The sequence below is a fragment of the Cryptomeria japonica genome, chromosome 1 (assembly GCF_030272615.1).
Source record: "Cryptomeria japonica chromosome 1, Sugi_1.0, whole genome shotgun sequence".
NCBI classification, from domain to species: Eukaryota; Viridiplantae; Streptophyta; class Pinopsida; order Cupressales; family Cupressaceae; genus Cryptomeria; species Cryptomeria japonica.
The window spans coordinates 200,378,903-200,400,867 of record NC_081405.1 but is presented as its reverse complement, the minus strand read 5'-3'; the positions used below and the strand labels follow the sequence as shown (position 1 = coordinate 200,400,867).

Below are 21,965 nucleotides of genomic sequence, written 5' to 3'. Positions count from 1 at the left end.
CATGGTGGCAAGGTTGGGAATGAACCTCCTCACAAAGTTGATCCTACCAAGGAAACTTTGCAATCCTTTTTTGTGACTGGGGAGTGGAAGAGAAAGTATAGCCTCCACTCGCTCTGGGTCAATGGTCAAGCCCTCCTTGGATACGATGTGTCTTAGCAATCTTCCTTGATCATTATATAATACACACTTGCTAGGGTTCAAGGACACACCATACTCCCTGCATTTCATGAACACCTGCTCAAGATGACCAAGATGGTCAGCTGCATGCTTCGAATAAACAGTTATGTCATCAAGGTATGCAAGCACAAAACCCTTGAAAGCGATGTCCATTGCTCTTTGGAACGTGGCACCTGCATTGGTTAGCCCAAAGGGCATTTTACAATAAGCATAGGTACCCCACTTAGTAGTAAATGCAGTCTTGTATTGGTCTGATTCTTGGACCAAGATCTGATTGTTGCATGAATACCCATCCAAGAATGAAAATCTTTCCGAGCCACTGACCTTTTGGAGAATCTGCTCCATAGAGGGAAGGGGATAGTGATCCTTGAGGGAGGCTCTATTGAGATCCCTAAAGTCTACACATAATCTGATTTCCCCATTCTTCTTTTTTACAGGGACAAGGTTGGCCACCCAGGAGGAGCGCTTGATAGGGAAGATGATACTAGCTTCTATGAGCTTGGTCAACTCCTTCCATATTAGTGGCTCAATCTTGGGGTTTATTGGCCTTTGCTTTTGTCTGACTGGCTTTGCATCCGAGTTAAGCTCTATGGTATGCTGGGCTAAACTAGGGTCGAAACCCTTCAAATCTTCACAGGGCCAAGCAACTATGTCATCGTATTTCTGGCAAAGCACAACAAAGGCCTCTTGTTCGGTTGAGGAACACACCTTGCCCAAGTTTAGAGACCTACCTTCGGTGACAACAACTGGCTTGTAATCCCCCCTCTTAGCAGCCAGGTTCATCTTCTTCTTCAAGTGATCAAGGTAACTAGACCTTTAGGCAACTTGTTGGAGTTGAGCTGCATGATTTGATCTCTATACTGGTCTTGCAACTTAGATTGATTTTTAGGAGAAAATTCTACTTCATTTTGCAAGAAGTTGATGATCTGCTGATCGCTTTCGAACACTTGTCAATTTACCTGATTGTTTGGGACATCAGGCCTCACAACAAGCTTGATGTGTTGCTCCTTCTCATTTGCAACATGTGTTGGTATGTCGAATTGAGCACCAACCTCTGTAAGCCTATCAGCATGCTTGTTCTGACTTCTAGGGATACTCTGGATGTTGAAGGCTTTGAATCCTTCAATAAAGTCCCAAACCCTGTGTTTGTATGATTTGAGCAAGTTGTTCTTTGTTATGCTTTGAGGTCGGATGTGATTAACAACCAACTCACTATCTCCAAATACTTGCAAAGATCTGATCTTTCTGCTTTGTGCAAGTTGGAGGCCTTGGATCAAGGCTTCATACTCAACGACATTGTTGGTGCAACCAAATCGAAGCCTAAAAGAGAAGAAATATTTCTCTTGCTCAAGAGATACAAGCATCACACCAGCACTTGCACCGTTCTTGTTTCTTGAACCATCAAAAAACATGCTCCATAACCCCTCTGAGTCTCCTCGTGCCTTGATGAGGTTAGGGATAGGAGTATCCTCTTCATAGATACAATAGGTGCCAACCCCAGTCTCTTCAGTCTCAGCTAATGGATCAAACTGAAAAGCATTGGCCCATTCGTCCAACAATCAATCAGGGACCTCTTGCATAAGAGTAGTAGGCTCACAGATAGTACATTCCTCCCCCTGTTCGTGCAAAGTGCAGTTCATGTTTATAGGGCTGGGGGTGTAGGGCTCAATGTGGTTTTGGGCAATGGGCTCTGCCATTATGGTAATCTTGGTACCATGCTTTGTTCGAAATAGCTTGTGAGACCAATTAGAAGATAGGTACCCACCTATCTTGGTGGTGAAGTCTCCAGACAGGCAGATGGCAAAGAAGGCAAGGAGGTCGATGATTGATACGTGTTGCAAGACAGTGCAACCAGGACATGCATGCAAGGTTAACTTCAAATTTTTTTTCAACCCCTACTATCTTAAGTGAATTGCCATCTAATTGGACCACCACTTTAGTCACAGGTTCATATTCTATGCCAAGAAGATCAGCTGCCTTCTTCGGCATGATTGAGCTACTATTTTCTGAATCTATCATGCAGTTGTGAACCAAGTTATCTTCTATGATTAAGGAGAGATAGAAAGGGGGAGGCTTGCTGATTTTGCTTGAATCTTCTTCCTCTTTGGGTTTCACCAAACTGGTGGAGACTGCTTTTCTACTGACTGCTGCCTCATCACTTGACTGATCGACATCCTTTATTGCCTCCTTAAGCAAATCCCTTTGAGATGGGATGGAAAGGGCCTCCCACATAGTGACATTGAGGTTGGCCTTCTTCATCTGATCAACTATGTTGAAACGGACACCAACTGATTTTAGAGGTCCCTTTGAGGCTACGAGGTCTACCTTTGCTCTTTGGACGACTTGGGCCTTTTCCTGCCTCTTGCTCCCTTCAATGGTATTTTGGCTTGCATCTTGGGTAGCTATAGTGGGCAGCCTCTATGGCTCTCTTCTTTGACCTTGTATACTGCAACATAGACTCACCATTTGTTTGGTTCAAACCACAGAATTCTGCCTCCTGCCAATTGACAAAGGGAGAATCCTCTTGCAAGTGAGCCTAAGTGCTAACACTAGGCTGATTTGGTTCATATTGCTGGCCAAAAGTGGTCGGCTCATCCTGCACCACCAAGACTTGGACAAACCCTCCATTTTGGCATGCACCTTGGTTGTGTGGTAGATTGCATGGTTGACACCAATCCTGCTCTTGGGCGAGGTTATTTTGCATTGGAACTATCGCTTTTGAGTTTCTTGCAGCTGTGGGGTTCACACTATTCAAAGGCCTGGCGTTGCTCCATTGGTTTTTCTCTTGAAAGGGTGGCCTATATTGCTGATAGTTCTGATTTTGTGCTTGATAAGGTCTGCTATGCTGGGCTTGTTGTCTTTTTAGTGTGACCATCTCCTTGCTAAAATTTTGCGATAGAGCCTTGACGTCATGGAGCCAAGGTGTGTCGTTGAGTAGGAGCTTCTGGGAAGAGAGGCATTGGAGGCCTTGGAGCTATCTTTACAGCCTGAATCAAACAATTTTCTGCCCTTATGGCTGTGTCATATGCACCCGGTAGAGAGGCTCCACCCATTGATTGTACCATGACAACTATATCGCTGTTGAGAGCTCTAAGATAATACAAGAAGGCATGATTTGGAGACGGCTTCATTAGAGCAGGAATTCTATTCCATGTCTTATGGAATCTGAAATTGAAATGTCGCATGAACTCGTGAGGTGCCCTCTTGATCGTAGTCAACTGCTCCACAAGTGATAGGTGATCACTTTTGTCTTCGAAATGGTTGCACAACCTCTCCCCCAATTCATCCCAATTGTGAATGGAGCTAGACGACAACCCTCTATACGACTCCAAATCTTTACCTTTCAAAGATGTGGCTAAGAGTTTGACAACAACATCATCCTGAGTGATATTATAGACGGAGCAGATGTTTGCAATGTCATGAATGTGCTCAATGGGGGTAGTGTTGACGTGTATTTTGTACACTGCCTAACACAGAATAAAATACCCAAGGGTACCTTATCCTCTCTTGAATAAAGCCTCCGAATGCTGAAGATGTCGCGAAAAGGATCAATCGGGATGACTTCAAGGTTCTTGTATGTAGGGTCTCTACGTGTGGATAAGCTCTCTATGGTATGATGTGATTTGCTGGAATCACAAGGGGACTTACATTTGATGATTGAACGTCTGATCTGCTTTGAATATTGCTGGAACACAGGATTTTCACTAGCTTAGATTTTAAAAAAAGGAAAAAAAACGAGGGCGAAGAGAGGATCTAATCCTAATACTAAGAATGTAGGAGCAATGAATGATCTTTGATGAAGTTCTAACTAGGTCTTGTTTTGACATCGCAGGATCATCTCCACAAGGCTAGTGCGATCTTCGAAGGAAAGCTTTATGATGTTCAAATCATCACTGCAGGCATAAACACCATCAAGCTGATGCATATCAATGAAGAAGCGACAATTGAAGTTAAGCTTAAGCTGAATAATTCCAGTTGACTACGCAAGGCAAGTCTGCAATCAACAAACTGCTAGTAGTATGGATATACGAATTTCATCATCAATCAAGCACATATCTTCCACTCATCTAATAACATGAAATCAAATACGAGAAGTATAAAGACCATGCAAATTGTCGAATCAACCCATAAATTTCACCATTTCTTCAATGAAGTTACAAGTCTTTTACAACAACCTCTTGGCAACAATCTTTGCCTTCTCTCTCTACTCTACTCTAATTGCTATTTTATCAACTAGCTAACTACTCTCTATCTATCTTCTAATTGCTTCCAACTATATTCTAACTATTTCTAATTGCCTTTACAAATGAAATGCCCGGGCTTATATAGTGCCCACAATACAATTCAATGGCTGAGATCAATTCGAGATCAATGGCCAAGATTTTACAATGAAAACCCTAATTAGGGTTTGTTACAACCATTACATAACATTTAATGCTCGACCAATGAAATAATTGTATTGCTTGGACACATGTTCTCTTTAGAAAATTCCACCAATGGATAGCTGGGGTAGGTACATCGGAGTTTGTGCCACCTTCCATGAGTTAGGTACATTGAATCTGGACATGCTGAGGTGGACCACACTAACTGGAGAAGTGATGACTAGGATGCCACCTCGTCTGACACTTGTAACTTGGTAAATATTCAACTTGATGTTGTTGAGAGGCTAGCTTTAATTAATTCATCTGGAACTATCTGCTTCTTCAACGAACCCTTTGCTCTAACTTCTTGTGTCCTTGATGTGCAGGATGATTGATGTACCTCGCCTTGGAATGCTGGATTGGAGAAGTCGCCCTTGATGACGTTAGTCCAAAGAAGGCTGTCCTTGTCGATGCTAGGCTGGATGGAAGAAGGTCGTCCTTGTCCTTGCTTGATCGTCCTTGATTTGGCTTGATTTTCCTTGAGGAGAGTCTTCCGACTTGTAGATCTTTCGAGCTTGGGAGTCGCCATCTTGATACCTACACAACATTTCAAAATTAGTAATATATCTTGAAATCTAAAAATTAAACTTTAAAAGGAAGATTCAAGATTTTAATTACGAAACCTTATGATAAATCTTTGAATTAACATTTCCTAATTAACTACGCAATACTTAGATTTTTCCAAAAAATGCTTAAAAAATCAAACCTTGAATAAAGGTGTCAAGATGATTTTGCCATACCTCTTCTTGAGAATTAACTCTAAGAAATGATGTAAAAAAAAGAAGAATTTTGCTAGGCAAAGTGTAGATCAAAGCTCTCCCTTGGATAATATTGCGCCTCCATTAGCTAGCTTCTTCAAGATCTGGAAATTCGCCTTCAAATGTAGCAAGAAATTCGCCTCTCCCATAGCCTTCAATATGAATTTCGCCCTTCTTAGTCTCCACTCCTGGTAGAAATTCGCTCCTCAAATTGCTCTTCCAAATCGCACTTGAAATGATGAGTGAATGATTTGAATAATGAAAAACATGCCTCAAATATATAGAGCGCTCACCATTTTATTTCCATGGGCCGACTTGGAAAAATAGGCCAAAAGATAAATAAAAATTAATAAAAGAATAGGCCGACTTGATAAAAACATTAAATAATACCCCAAGCGCTCCAATTTTATTTTATTTTTTAAAATAATAATAATTAATTTTAAATGCCTTTATAATTAAAAAATTTCGATTTTTAGGCTCAAAATTAATTATTAAATACCATGCGCACTTATTAAATGTCAATTTAATTTTTAAAATATCCTGGAGTTCTAGCGAAATTGGCATTTAATGTAATTTGAAGGATATTTGGCGCCCAAGCATGGAAAATAATGGCCATTAACAAGATCGCTCTGGTCCCTTGGTGAGGGACAGGAGCGATTATACCTTTTGGACCTCACACTTCTTGTTTTTTACGTCCAAGACCTCATTTTTGACGTCCAAGATGCTTTTTTACTTAGAATTTCAAGTTCAATTTATTCGATCTTTGAAATGAGTGCACTTTAAAGCATTTTCGCCCTGGTCCCTTGGTGAGGGACAGGAGCGATTTCATCTTTTGTCCTTGGTCTTTGCAATCTCGTACCCTCTTGAAGCACTTTAAATATCATTTTGACCTTGTGTCTTGACTTGGACTCATCCAAATTTGGAGGGGAAGACTTGACAATGTATATTTCGCCCTGGTCCCTTGGAGAGGGACAGGAGCGATTTTGTATTCATAAGCTCACTTGTGTTTTGCTAGCTTCGAAAATAATCTTCAACGGATCGATTGAGTCTTCCATCACCCACCTCAAACACGAAACTTGCCTTCCTTTTGCCAAAAACTTGTCTTGAGGGAAAATCGCTCTGGTCCCTTGGAGAGGGACAGGAGCGAACTTGTTACTTAGGCCGATTTTCTTCATTGTGGCGTTCTTAAGTTATATTCAACGGGCAAAACATACTTCCCTTGACCTCCTCAAATCGCGAAACCACTTAAATTTGGCAAGGATAATGCAAATTTGGATTTCAAGCTCCGGTCCTTCAATGAGGGATAGGAGCGAATTTGACCTTCTAGGCAAAAACTTCATCATTTCATTGTTTTTGATCAAGTTTGGATGCTCTATCATGCTCATTTCGTCCTTTATTGTGTCTTTGATGTTTCAATTTGACCAAACAAGGCCAGGAATGGCTCAAATAAGACTTTTCGCCTTGGACCCTTGGTGAGGGACAGGAGCGCTTCGCCTTGGTCCCTTGGAGAGGGACAGGAGCGAAATTCGCTCTGGATCCTTAGTGAAGGACAGGAGCGAAATTTGACTTTTTGAACTCTCTATTAGGATAATTTTTATGGAATATAACATTTAAGTATAAGTGACGAAATGTCACTTATACTTTAAGTTATATTCCATATATACTTTTAGGATGTTTGAGAGTGGTTTCAGACCTCCAGGAGTTACATAGCAAAATCTAGGTTTTTGAGGTTTTTCAGTTTCCAGACTTAGTCAAATTCAGGATTAGGACATTCCAGACTTAGCCAAATTTCAGGATCAGGACTTTCAAACTTAGCCCAAATTTCAGGACATTCCAGACTTAGCCAAATTTCAGGATCAAGACATCACTCAAGCCGGACTTGCTATCCTATTGATCTTCCCGACAGCACTCAAAATGCAAAAGCCAACTGACAAAACCCTAAAAGACCTAGAAAACAAACCCTAAAAAGCAAAAAACATGGGTCCCCATTTGCAATGGGGCGATGTGTGAAAACGTCACAACAGGTAGTAGTTGTTTCACCAGTGAATTATGGTATACTCTTCAATGCAGCCACTGGTATGTCATTCCATTGAGTCAAAATAAGGGGACTCCCCCCATTGAAGGTAAGAAAAACTTGATTTCTTGCCATGCGAAACAATGGTCTATTGATATGAGTGGTGGGAGCCTTTGATAGTAATGGTCTTGTGAATGGAGGGGTAGAATGAGACCTGAGAGATGGAGTGTTTATAACCCTGACTTCCCTAACTGGTGATAATGAAGGTCTACCTCTCCGCCTTCTAGAGCCTGAAGATGAGTGTTCTTCGAACTGGAAACTACCTCTAGAAGACACCCTTGTGTGAATTCTGGGCATGAAATCCGGTGCTGCAACAAGTCATGAGCAAGCAGTGGACCTGTTGATTGAAGACTTTAGAACCTTGGGGTTTCGGGGTTCTGGACTTAAACACTTCAGAACCTGGGGGTTCTGGACCTCTGGAGTAGCGAACTTTAGAACCTGGGGGTTCCAGACTTCCGAAGTTGCAAACTTGTGATGACTTGGGAACCTGGGCGCTCCGGGGTCCCAGAGTTATGAACTTAGTATGAACAAGAACTGGACTTTGAGCAGAGTCGCCAAGTGCTTGAAATGTGACTGCCTCTAAAGGCTGAAACACTAAGAATTAGCACTGAATCCTTAGCATGTATGTTGAACTAAGTCCCATCGGGCATGCCAAAATCTGTTATCACAAAAGCATGCAACCTTGCTGAGCTATCAACTCAGCAACCTTGTGAAACATGGAAACAACCCTGAAGTGTGGGACCTTGCGCAAGGGGGTTGAATCTCCGGAGAAGGCTGACTTTGTTCTCAATCCAGGTACAGGTGTTGAACCAACGCAACACTACAAAACTTACTCCTAAGCCTATCCTAACAATTTGCAGAGGTAAAGGGAAATAGAGAATTGCTTTAAATAAAAGGAGGTGATGCACCAAAAAGAGATTGTTCCTCTCCCTACCCGAAATGACACAAAGAATCAATTGAAATACCCAGGAGTTGCACAAACTTCAGTTGTATGAGTGACCCCAATGCATGTATGGAGGTTAGAATTCGCTAAATGCCAAGAGGGGAGAAGGTTTCCCACAAGTCACACTCAACAATTAGTTAACGTAGCATAAATGAGAGAAGAGCCACAAAACATACACCTATGATGAAGGTAAGGAAAAATACACAACATACATAAGTTTGAAGGAAGGCAAGATTGGTGATTTCAATTCATTATAAGGCCAATGGCCAAACTTATAGTTGCATAAATTCAAAAATAAATACAAGAGGAGTGAAAGAGCATAGTATAGCTCAAGCCAGCAGGGAGAGAACCCTTTACAATGAGGCTTAACAACCTTTATATAGAAAAATGGTTACAAGAGTTATCATGACCCCTGTGTGTTAGTCTGGGAGTGTAGGGAAGTGCATGCACTTGACCTCTGTACATGCAAGCAACCTAGCCATACCCTGAAAAGGCAACCCTGAGAAGGGTGGATTGACTGACCTTCCAAAGTCAGAGCATGCAGACATGACATAAGTCACCACAACAAGCATGGCCCCGTACCTCTCTTGATGGAAATCCTGCCAAAAACATTAAATGCACCCTTGCAGCTCCACAAAAAAAGGTGCAAAAGTCACAAAAGCCGTCAGAGCATTTAAAGTTGAGTGTTGATCACGCCATCCGGAAGTGTTGCCAGCCGGAAGGAAGTCCAAGGACTTTAGAAATTCGGGTTCTCGAAGTGAGAATACATCTAAAGAACCTCGGAACCTCGGGGTTTCGGGAAGGAGAAAAGAGAGCAGTAGGGAACTTCGGGACCTCCGGGTTTTGGAGTTCCGGGGAACTGAAAAAAGGGCTAAGGAAGGAACTTCGGAACCTCGGGGTTCTGGAGTTTTTATGGGAGAATGGATTAGAGTTTTTTTTATCAAAATATATTTTACAAACACATTTTCAACTATATTTTTGAATTTTTGGATTAAAGGCATATCCCAAGCTTCATTGTAGGCTTTTTTTTTGGATTAAAGCCATATCCCAAGTTTCATTGCAGATGCTTTTGTCCTGATAATGACTTTTGCTAACTCCCTCTTGCAGCCATCAACGCCTATTCTCGGCCATAGATCAGAGGTGTTGGGGTACAAATTGGGAATTATACAAGTCAAGTGTTTGGAAATATTCAAATCGAGTGTCTAAAGTTGGACTAAGCTCCTAAATTGAATTTATATTCTGTTATTAAGAATTAATAATAGTAGGGTGTAAATGGTGAATAAAATTCATAGCTAGAAATGATGCTTTTCTATATAATAATCTGAGTACTTTGATCGATACTCCCTTATTTTATAATGAGAGAGTCATGTTTACTTATTCTATAATGAGAAAAATACATGGATGAAACACAAGCTCAGCTTTACCTTAAACAATGGCTTGGCCTCAACTCTGTATTTATGTATTACTCCGTATTTTTTATTTTTTTTGTGTCCACACATTGAGCTTTTTGTGTCCCATGAAAGGTCTCATGAAACAATAGTTCAGGGCCTGTTCTTTTAGAAGCCAGAGCCTATCTTCCATTTACCTCAATGGAGAAACCCATTTTTAGGGTCTTCTCCATCTTCAAATATCACCCCTTCTCTTTCTTGGAAGGAATGCTTAGGTTTAGAGAATTGTTTGATTTGCATGATATTTGATGATTTTATAAAGATGAGATATAGAGGCTGACAGCTGTTTGAAATGTGTTTGTTTGATTACATAGGAAATGTTGCTTAATGAGCTTTAGGCCACTACCTTCAAATTTTGGGGATGGTCCTCTTGTCTTCTTTTTTGCATCTTTATAAATTGTATTTGGTAGATAAAATTTCAAATTTTTTTTTTGCGTAAGTAAACCGCAGAATTCAAATATTGGTTTGATTGTTCAATGATGTTACAAGCTTAGAAAATCATTTTTATACGATACTTACATGCTGTCATATGGGTATGTCACCAGATTGCAGAGCCCTTAAGGTCAATGGTCATGGGAGCTCCCTTGGAAGATGCTCGTCATCTGGCTCAACGATATGATCGGATGCGGCAAGAGGCTGAAGCACAGGTGATTTTGGGTCTGGATGACATGATTTTATTTGCATGCACAACAATATAATTGTAGTCTTTTTAAACGATTACTTTGAAGCTTTGATTAAGTCCAAGATTGGCAATTTTTTATTTTATTTTTCCGTTTTGAATATTTTCTCACGTGATGAACACTAAGGAGCACATATACTATGAGCAGGCAGGTGAAGTTGCAAGGCGCCAACTGAAAGCCAGAGAAGCCACAGGCAATCCAGATAATGGAATGAAATTGCAAGCAGCTGAATTCAAGATGCAAGAACTAAAGTCAAATATGTCAATTTTGGGAAAAGAAGCTGCAGTTGCAATGGCAGCTGTTGAAGCACAACAACAACGTTTGACTCTTCAGCGCTTGATTGCCATGGTCTGTGCTTTGCCTCACACTGAAACTGTTTAAATTATCAGGAAAATATTGACTAATACTAGTGGAAATTGAGTTGCATTTCTCAGCTAAATGCTGATGTATGTATGTCTTTTCCAGGTTGAAGCTGAGCGTACATACAACCTAAGAGTAGCACAAATTCTTGATGAGGTGCTTAGAGAGGTACAATTGTAGATATCTGCAACATCTGCAATGATTGTCATTTGTTTCATTTTTTTGTTTTTTTTCAAATTAGAGCTATAGTTGAACTATATCTTCTTTTGATCCTGTGCTTATTTCTCAGATGGCTTTCGAACGGCAGCGCATTGAATCTGCACCCTCTGCTGTTGCTGATAATCTCCCCCCACCTCCATCGTATGAAGAAGCAAACCTTAGCAGTACTCACAGTTCTCAAAATTCAGCCTTTGATAGATCTGTTGAGAATGCTATCTATTTTTTAGGAGAGGTAATCTATGTAGTCTTTTAATAGTTGTGATTTTCCTATAGGATTTGTGTGCTTTTGTTGCCCATGTATTAGTTTTCTAAAATCTTTGTTTGATGCATATTTTTTCACAGGTTATACATGCATTTCAAGCTGAGACTGATGTGGAGCTTAGCCTGGCTGTTGGTGATTATGTTGTTGTTCGTCAGGTTTTCCTCATCCCTTAAATGTTATTGTTGGTCCTTCCGCAAATGATTTTCGTACAGGACTGATGTGCTGTTGTTGTCTGGATACCAGCTTCAGTCTGTTTCTGGCACATATTTTATATGGCTTCAGCAGAGTCTGTTGATATGATTCATATTTTAAGTTTTACATGCTTTTGTATTTCTGTGAAGATGCCTGGTTGAACAGACTTTGGAATGATATCTCTCTGATAAAAGCAAGCGTCAAGATGATGGGAGTATGCTGAAATTAACAAAGCAAATATATAGCAAGTTACAAATGTCATTCACTCACACATAAGAGCCTTAGCGAATAAAGAAATGTCATCATCATAAAGAGAAGACGGAGTAAATAGGAGATAGAATATAGATAATATCCTTAAATAAACAGCATCTAGACTTTAGCTTTAACAAATACCTTGTACTGGAGTTCAACGGTAAGTAAAATGTGAAAAGGGACAAGTATCAGTAATAATACTCGTAGCAAACATGGAATGTGGCAGACCAAGAAGGGTGGGAGAATGGGAAACTGTGAAAGATTTTGTACATGCTTTTTCTTGTAGATATGGCTATAGTAGCTTGGATCTGCAGGATATTGTTTCCTTTTGGGCATAGTGAGAGTTTTGTTACTCTGAAATTCACTAATGGAATGTGATTTACGTGAACAGGTTTTATCCTTCTGCAGTCTAGAAGCTGCCTTATCTTATAGATTATATGCATAATTAATTGCATGGATCTAGTCTTCGTTAACTTTGTTTTGTTCTGTTAAGGTAAAGGCTATTTGAATAATGTTAAATAATTAAAAAATAAGGCTTAAATTTGTAATAAAGCCACCTTAGTTGTGTTGATACATGATAGCCGCGGTAAGATAAATGATTGAATGAGATAAATGAAGTCTCTCATTCAATCATCTATCTCATCGATAGACTATGATAAGACTTCATTTATCATTCCTTTGTCTGATGATTATTATAATTACTCTTCCATATGTTATTGCATTTTCGGTTTCTCTTATATCAGTAATAATGATCGTATGCATGATCATTCAAACTTATGTTGGTATTCACATATACGATCTTGCTGTGATCGTATTCCTCAATTGGTATATATATATAACCTTGCAAACAAATCCCGATTAATATCGGGTTCTTAACCAATGCGTAAATACCGATTAGCATCGGTTATAAATCGTAATGCATAAACACCGATTAGTATCGGTTTTATTTATTAAATACTTTCACACCGATTGGTATCGGTTAAATACGATTATGGTTTTGAAAAGGCACGATCAAGTAATATCTTGATCGGCCATGTCTAATAGACATGACCGGTCAAGGTATCGCTTGATCCCCTTTACTTGCATGTATATATACTGATCGGTGAATGTTGGAAGATCATCGAAATTTATTAATGCTCTCTCTCCATCTGCAACATACAATATAATAATCAGATTTATTATATAGTGAATTGACAATTACATGAAAACACAATAATATTATATATCTTGCTCATTGAATAGAAAATTGAAAACATTTACAAGTGGCAAGTGTTTTCTTTCCCTTTTTTTCTAGATTTGTTTTTTAGGTTTTTGTGAGTCATGTAATGTTTATCTGTCTGGGTGGTTTCTTGTCCAATCCCTATATAAGGAGATGAACCTCTTTGTAAATGTATCCTATTAATTAATATAATATGAAAATATTGTGTTCTATTGATTTTTGCAGAGGCAAGAGGAGCCAAACAAAATTTCACATTCCCTTTTATAACCAGAGTGCAATATACTTTTTTATGAGGAAAACTGGATTGTTGATCAGATGGGTAACCAATTCTATTTGGTTGAGATGTGTAGTAAAGTGTTTCGTTTTCCATATTTATCTAAACCAAATTTTGGGTCCATGTTAATTTCTGTCTTCTAGAGATCTTTTGAAAAAGGGTTTTTATGTAACAAGAACAAAATGCAAGCTTTGTCTCTATCTCCTACAACTATGTTATCCCTAGTTGGGTTGAGATAGGTGTGCAAAAGATTAGGAATTTAATAAAAAGCTGCAACAAGAAAAGATGCAAGTTCATTTTCACGTTTCATTTTGCTTGTGACATAGCAAAAGGTTGTAACAAACATGAACAAGATCATTTAACCCTTCCATCAACAATTAGTTGCGCCTCTTAGAGTTTAGGTGCTTAAACATGGTCCAATTGCACTCACATCTCGAAACACTAGATGATTGGCCTAAGACATAAATTGCAATGCTTTGAAGAGTTGGCACCTTAGCGCCAAATCTTTACCACCATGCATCTGAAATGAGGAAAAATAAAGAACTCAATTTTGTTGGTTAACTTAAAGTTTCAACATTAACATAAAGAATTGAAAAGTTTTAAACTTAAATTACACTTTTAATAGACTTTTACTTGGTTCCAATGTTGACCAAGTTGCCTTGCACATATCTTGTAAAAAGAGTTCCCCTCAAGCAATTCTTTAGATCTCAATCTTAGATATGATCTTTGCTCCAAGTTAGAGATCAGGTTCCATCTGCTTTATAACTATGTAGATCCCATTTAAAGCCTTCTCATGCACCCTAATCAAGGCGAAATTGGGATGCTGCATTCAAGGCACATGCAATTGCATTTAAGGGACTATGAAGTTGATGGTGCCATCATTGATCAACGATATCACATGTATCCTCAATCCCATTGCAAATGAATCTAATGCCCTTCTTGGCCCTGTGCATATCCTCATATAGCCCATTGCAGGTTTCTTCCAGCAACTCAAAGGATGACAACTAGAGGCTCAATGAACTGTAAAAGAAGGGAACATAAAATTATAAACAAAGAAGGGAACATAATCAATAATAAAGTTACATCAACATCCAAGACGTTTGTGCGTGGTTTATCCTCGTCTGCCATGACTACTATATTTGCCTTTAGATTCACTTGATCAACCCATTCAAGGTCTTTGTTGAAGACATGATACTTAGCATCAACAATCCAATATGTTTATGGATCAAACTCCTCTTGAATGATGGGAGGTAGTTAGTCCCCAAAATTTTCTTGCAATAGAGTTGAAGGTTGTAATGAACATTAACAAAATCATTCAACCTTTCTGTGGTAAGGTATTCACACATTGCCCCATCGCAAATGGGGACCCCCACTTTTTTGCTGCTTTCTAGGTAGTGTTTGAGTCCTTAGCTATTAGCCTTTGCATCAGAGGGGTATAGGTGGTCAAAAGGCCAGGAGTTAGGTGGATAACCTTTTGTGTGGTGTGAAATGAGTAAGTCAGAACCTTCACTTCATGTGCATACCCTTAGGAGCGTACTTCATAACCATCACCCTTGGAGCAAATCCCCTTAAAAGCCTTATTTGACTGTGAATTAGAGCATTTGAATGAAAATAGTGAGCATAGTTTTGATTTGAGAGCACCTCATTCTTTAGAGCGAAGTTTCCTTAATGTGCTCCATGATAGGAGCGAATTTTGCTTTTTAAGCCTTCATTAGGTAAATTTGGCATGTTTTGAGAATGAAAGCCTGAGAAATCTAAGGATTGACATTGAAGTGATGAAGGGTTTATTTTGGTTTTCAATTCACCTTCAAGGCAGAAGGGCAAACTTCACCTTCATGATCTCAACCACATGAGCGAACTTCGTAACTTGAAGAAGATGAGCAAATTTTACCTTGAACAACATAGAAGCAAACTTCATAAATTAAGGAAAGAATAGTTTTAAGGGCAAGATCGAAGGCAAAATTCAAGAGTCGCTTCATGTGATGGATGATAGGATCTAACTTCATGTGCTTGGTGAGAGAAGCGAACTTCACAATTTGGAGGACATCAGTGAACTTCACAAATCACCATAGATGAGCGCACTTCACAAATTGAGGGAGATGAGCAAACTTCATCTTTGGAGGGAGATGAGTGAATTTCATGTATTCCTAAATGAGAGTGAATGTCCTCCATTTGCCCAAGAGGTGATATAAGAGTATTTACCTTAGAGTCAATCTAATCTTCAGTTAAAAGTGTACTTCCTGAATTCAAGAGGATGAGCGAACTTCAAAAATCAGCCCACATGAGCGAACTTCAAGAATTGAGCTACATGAGCGAACTTTAGGAATCAAGACATATGAGTGAACTTCATGTTTTGGCATACATAAGCGAACTTCATGAACTCAACAAGATGAGCAAACTTCATGATGGAAGGGAGATGAGCGAATTTCATATTCAACCACCTATGAGCGAAATTCATGATGAAGAGTGAAGGAGATTTGAAAGCATTTGCCTTAAGTTGATTCAATTTGAAACAAACTTCACAAACTCAATGACATGAGCGAACTTTAAGAATTCAGCCACATGAGCGAATTTCACAAACTCAATGACATGAGCGAATTTCAAGGATAAGCCTACATGAGCGAACTTCAGGAATCAATACATATGAGTGTACTTCATGTTTTGGCATGCATGAGTGAATTTCATGTTAAACTTCATGAACTCAGCTACATGAGTGAACTTCATGACTTGAGGTAGATGAGCGAAGTTCATGATAGAGGAGCCAAGGAGATTTGAAAGCATTTGCCCTGAGTCGTTTCAATTTGAAACAAACTTCACAAATTCAATGACATGAGCGAACTTCACAATTTGAGGGACATGAGCAAATTTCACAAAATGGAGTAGAAGAGCGAACTTCATCTTCTCAAGAGGATGAGCGAACTTCATGTTCTCAAGAGGATGAGCGAACTTCATGTTTTGAGCTATATGAGCGAACTTCAAGGATTAAGCCCCATAAGCAAACTTCAAAAATCGATGCACATCAATGAACTTCAAAAATCAATGCAAATCAGCGAACTTCAGGAATCCATGCATATCAGCAAACTTCATGATTAAAGGGAGAAGAGCGAATTCAATGTCCAAGCACCTAAGAGTGAATGTCATGAACGAACTTCACAAATTAGCCTAGATGAGCGAACTTCAAAATTTGAGGTATATGGGTGAATTTCATATTTGGAGATAGATGAGCGAACTTCAAGGATCGGCATAGATGAGCGAATTTTCCTAAAACAAGATACAAGGCAGCTAATAGATCATTTCCTAGAGCTAATTTGATACTTTAGCATGCCTAAAAGAGAACAATTTTGAATTTAAGATGATGAAAGGCGAGTAAGAAGTTAACTTCATGTTTGAAGCTACAAGAGCGAACTTCATGTTTGGAGGTACATGAGCGAACTTCATGTTTGGAAGTAGATGAGCGAATTTGTTAAGATACAAAGGAGAGTTTAGTCTTGATTTGAAATCAGCTTCAAGAATCAAGATTGGATGTTTGGAAAGAGTCATTTTGAGTTGAGAAGATGGAAGGTGAAAGTTCAAAGATCACTTCATGTGAAACAAGGTCAAGGCGAACTTCATGAATTGGCGGTTAGAAGCGAACTTCATATACTCCACTCGCAGAGCGAAATTCCTATAGAGGCCTCTCCTAAAGGTAGTTCGTCATGTTGTCATCAATTGATGATTAAAATCTTTAAAGTTGAGCTCATAGAGTGAAGATAAATGAATGAAAGTGAGTTCAAAGGCAAGATAAGTGTAACTTCATGAACTTCAAGGGGGCGGAGTGAACTTCAAAAGCTCCTCTCTAGGAGTGAAAAACAACTTCAAGTGCTCCTTCATGAAGACGAATTCTCTCTAAATCCTCTTATCAAACCTGCAAAACACAAAAAATCAAGGGATATATCAAGTTAAGAAAAACTATCAAAGTTATATATTTGATATCATGTTTGTTTTGTTTTGTAAATGAGAGAGGATGGTGATTGCAAAGCGGAAGGAGAAAGATTGTAAGATCTACATCACCATGCAAGGAAGAAAACTTCATTTACAAGCATAGAATGTCCAAGAGGAATGTCAATTCTCACAGCACCAGGGAGTCACAGAGAAGGAATTCCAAAGAAGAAAAGCATTGGTGACATCAAGAGTTCATTCTAAGGCACATGAATACTTCAAAACCAAGATTTATACGTTGCACTTCAATGATCAAGGCATTCAAGAGGATAGTTTCAGAAGAGTTATTCAAAGTTAGAAGACCATTGTCATCATCACTGAAGCTGGACAATGTCGAGATCAATATTCCTTCATGATGATCCATCAAGCCTACAAAGTGCAAGTTAAAGGTGTCATCCTAGTCATCATCCTAGTCACTATCTCTACTAATCGAAGAAGTTCCACATCAACATGTCTAGATGCAATGTACCTGACTCACCTGTGATGGCACAAACTTTGAGGCACCTACCCTTGTTATCTATTGGTCGTGACAAAGTGTTGTAATTATTTCATTGGCCAAATTGAGTTTGTTGTAACAAACCCTAATTAGGGTTTTCATTGTAAAATCTTGGCCATTGATGGAGATTTGATCCTGACCGTTCATTGTAATGAGCTCTCAATATAAAGCTCAAGTTCCTCATTTTGTAAAGGTTAATAGTGCTAAGATAGTTAATAGTTAGCAAATAGTGAATAGTAGTAGGAGAAGAATAGGAAATAGATTAGAAGTTAGAGTAGATTAGGAGAAGGAAGAATTGTTGTTACGACTTGTAAATGAGATACTCTTTTCATTGAAGTTGTGGTGAAATTTGTTATTTCAACAAGCCTCATAGTTCTACTTCTCAATTTGTTTTCATGTTGATTAGAGTGAATGGAGGAATTTGTTGAATGCATTTGTGTGGAATCCGTTTTAGTCCATACCACTAGCCTCTTGCTGATTGTAAGTGCACCTTGTGTGGTCAACTGGAGTGATATGAGTTTAACTTCAAATTGTTATGCGTCCATTGTTTATGCATTAACTTGAATGGTGAGCAATGTTCGATGGTAATAATTTGAACATCTTTGAATTGTCCTTAGAAGATTGCATTGAGCTTGTGTCAAATTGTTCAAGTCGTTGGTGAGACCTTGCCCAGTAGGATTCCATCTAATCATTCATCCATCTTCTTACATTCTAGGCCTTAGAATAAACTTTCTCAATCCTTCATCTTTTGCTCTTTTTTTCCAATTCAAATTAGTTTAGGATCAAAAGAGCATCACAAGATTGCAACACTAGATGATCAAGTTCCAGCAACTCAAGCATTCGACAATTCGATGTAAGTCCCCTTGTGATACCGGCAATCACATCAACCAATTGTGCTTATCCACAAGTCAAGACCTAACATACCAGAACCTTGGAGTTGTCTCAAGTGATCCTTAAGCCAATCTTCAACATTTGAGAAGCTTTGTTCAAGAGAGGGATAAGATACTTTTGGGTATTTCATTCTGTGCTGGCATGTGCATAAAAAACACATCAACAAAATTGGCGCTAGAAGGAGGGCTGATAGCGAATGTGAACTCTTGAATAGGTGAATCCAAGGAAGATCAAGTCATCGTCAACGCTCAACATAATTTGCATAAGTTTGAACAGTTGAACTTCAATTTATATTTGCAAGGAGTAGTCTTAAGGACTCACATCTTCCTCTTCGCACTCAACAGAATTGAAGCACAAGCCATGATTATGGATACATGAGTGAAGCAGTTGATGCTGGCATTTATAAAGTCACACTTTGAAGCATCCACAAATAGAATTTGCATAAGAAAAGAACGTTGGACTTACAAAAGAAAGGAAGCACTTCGCGCAACTGGAACCAGTTGAGCTTTCAAGTTAAATTTGAGATTTGTAAGATCTCTTTATTCCAAAAAATCCAAAAAAAGTAAAAACCAAAAAATCCAAAAAAATCAACAGAAAAAAAAAGAAAGATTTCTTGATGGAGCGACAATAGTTTCATGATGAGCAACAAGTTGATATTCCTCAACTTTGGTGGAGATTGAACAAACAACTATACCCGCGCCGCTTGTCCGAGTTTGCGAGGCTAGGACAGTGTAGGATCCACGAGACAAATGAACATGATGAGATGCATTGCTTCACATACCTATCAAGGATGGAATCAGTAGTACAAGGTAAGATCTTCTTTTGGTATGTCCCCAAGCCAAAAGAGGAAGAAAGCAATTTCAGTGTCCCAGAGAGAAAGGATCCTTTTTCGAGCTTTTTGTTGATGATCGGAAGTTAGTTTATCTTGAATGGTGAAATGCGTTTAGAATTCATATTGCTATCATTGTGGTGTAGGATTCATAATGCACCCCACTCTGAACTCACTTGCTCATTGTGTGAAATGGCTATCAATCAAGTCAGATATCAGTTTGGATTGCCAACCTTATTCGAGGAAGAGTGTATTGCGAATGGATCTTGGAGTGCACATCTTGCAGCTGAATTTAGAAGAACATATGAACAAGACATTGCTACATCACCAAATAGTGAAGGAAGGCAGTTGCACATTGATGCCACAAGTTCACCTGACGATCAATGTATTGCAGTAAATAGCTCACCATACCTTGCACCTGAAGAGGAGTATCATGGAATGCAAGTTGAAGAAGCAATTGAGAAGGCTCGAGTAGTGGCAAGCGCTGATCAAAGCATTGAGCAAACAATCAAGCAAGAAAAAGAGGAATTCCTTAAAGAATTTTCATTCATGCTACAAAAGGAGATCCTTGAGAATGAGATACAAGAGATTTCAAGTAGCAGCCTTGAAGGAGGAGGCAATCATATAGAGGTATTGAACAAAGAATTACAATTCATCATAAGTGAGCCCAAGTATGAAGAACAATTCGAGGGGGCGCTCAGAGACGTCATCACCACCATACTATTTGAGGGGGCGTTGAAAGATCTCATGGAAGAGGCACAAATAGAATCACTGCCAAAAATTTTTCAAGACAAACAAGTTATGGTGAGTGATGTGATTCATCATCAACTCCGGCCTCTCGAGACAATGCTTGAGGATGAAATACCACCAAAGATTGTATTTGATCAACTAGAGGAGATGTTTGAAGCTCAATCTATCAAGGAGTCCCTAATTTTTGAAGATATGCTCACGAAGTTACATGAGGATGTGTGGTTTATGCATAGAGATGAACAAGATGTTATTGTGAAAGTAAAGAAAGTTGAGCTATTCGAAGGGGCACTAAGTTCATTTCAAGAAGAGCTTGCAAATAAGGATCAACATGTTGTCAAGGCTCGTGGAATGGTACATCATTAATGGCGACCTCTTGAAGCAGTTGATGATCTCGCTTCTAACCTTGCACTAAATGGCGAGCAAACTCTTCCATTCGAGCACGAACGACACCGGGTTGTCTCTTTCCTTTATCTCAATTTTGAATGCTATGAATTTGATTATGGAGGGTTACGAAAAACAACTTGCATTTGGATAGATCATGGTCCCAATGATTTGCCTCAGTTGCTTATCTTGCATGAGGAACTGGCTGAATATGAGAGATGCATGGTGAGAGTTTGCTTTTCCGTATTTAAGGACAGATTTGCTTGACTGCGAACTATCACTTCTGCTACGCTTCTGTTGCATAACTTGAGAAATGTACATATTTAGTCTAGGAGTCTTGTATATAGCTTTAGAGTAGGTTTTCCTTTCCTGTGTTTTAGTTAGAGGTCTTTTTGAGCCAGGTGGTTAATTTGCCTTGAGTCATTTGACTCATGATCTTGAGTGGCTCAAGTAGTTTAGTTGTTTGCTAGAAGCTGTGTTCATTGAAATCCCAATAAATGAAATCAACACAATCAACCACTAGATCTATAGTTATAAAATAAAATTAGTTTTTAGATAGTATGTGTGTAACCTAAAATAATATTTTTTATTGTGTTAACCAATAAGATTTGTTAGATTTCTATCAATATGGTTTATTGGTCTGGTTTATTAATTGAAATTTATTTAGAAATAATCAGCCATTATTGTTTTTTATTAGGTAAATGCTTTTGATTGGGGCTATGAACTGGAAGGGGCTTTTAAAAGGACCTCAAAACCTTGTACATCTAGAAAGGCTACAACGTGAAACTAGAACCCACAACAAAATTGGGTGCTTGCAAAACAAATGGTAGAACTATAGTAAAGGGATAGCCAAAACCATAGTTGAACTACTCGCCAAGGCTTGAGAAAAAAACTTGGTGAAAACTGGGCTCAAACCCAACAAAAAGTTCGACAACTTTAAAAATTGCTTAAATTTAATTAGAAATGCATTTTTTTTTGAAAAATTCATTGAGGAGATGCATCCAATGAGTCAATAAATGAGTACACAAAAGAAACAAGCTGAGTCTAGATATATCTCATTGATTTATATGCAAATTGGGTACAAAATCACATCCTCATGTGGAATGCTGATGGCTGGAAGCAAAATAGTAAATAGTTTTTGTAAAACTAAAAGTAAATACATCAATACAATTACATCTTCCTCTTCCCAACTCTAGTAAAAACTAGAGGAGAGGTAGAACTGGAGGGTCTAGTCCTAGGAGTCTGTTGTGGTTGTGGCTTTTTGCTCGACACGACTGGCTGTGACTTGACCTCCATCCTGGTTGTAACTCTGCCTTTAGTTGCTCCTGGCATAGGCAATGACTCCTCATCATCCTCATCTT

At 38.9% G+C, this 21,965-nt stretch overlaps 1 protein-coding gene across 2 annotated transcripts in view; it reads left to right on the top strand.

The window, feature by feature from the left end:
- The window catches only part of LOC131070137 (SH3 domain-containing protein 2), a 135,043-nt gene that overhangs the window by 77,986 nt on the left and 35,092 nt on the right, over window positions 1-21,965 (top strand). For both annotated transcript variants that reach the window (XM_058005675.2, XM_058005676.2), the window contains exons 6-10: window positions 10,367-10,468; window positions 10,649-10,849; window positions 10,967-11,029; window positions 11,151-11,312; window positions 11,423-11,497. In XM_058005675.2, the coding sequence (XP_057861658.1) occupies window positions 10,367-10,468; window positions 10,649-10,849; window positions 10,967-11,029; window positions 11,151-11,312; window positions 11,423-11,497 (603 nt within the window). The remainder of the gene's footprint in view (window positions 1-10,366; window positions 10,469-10,648; window positions 10,850-10,966; window positions 11,030-11,150; window positions 11,313-11,422; window positions 11,498-21,965) is intronic.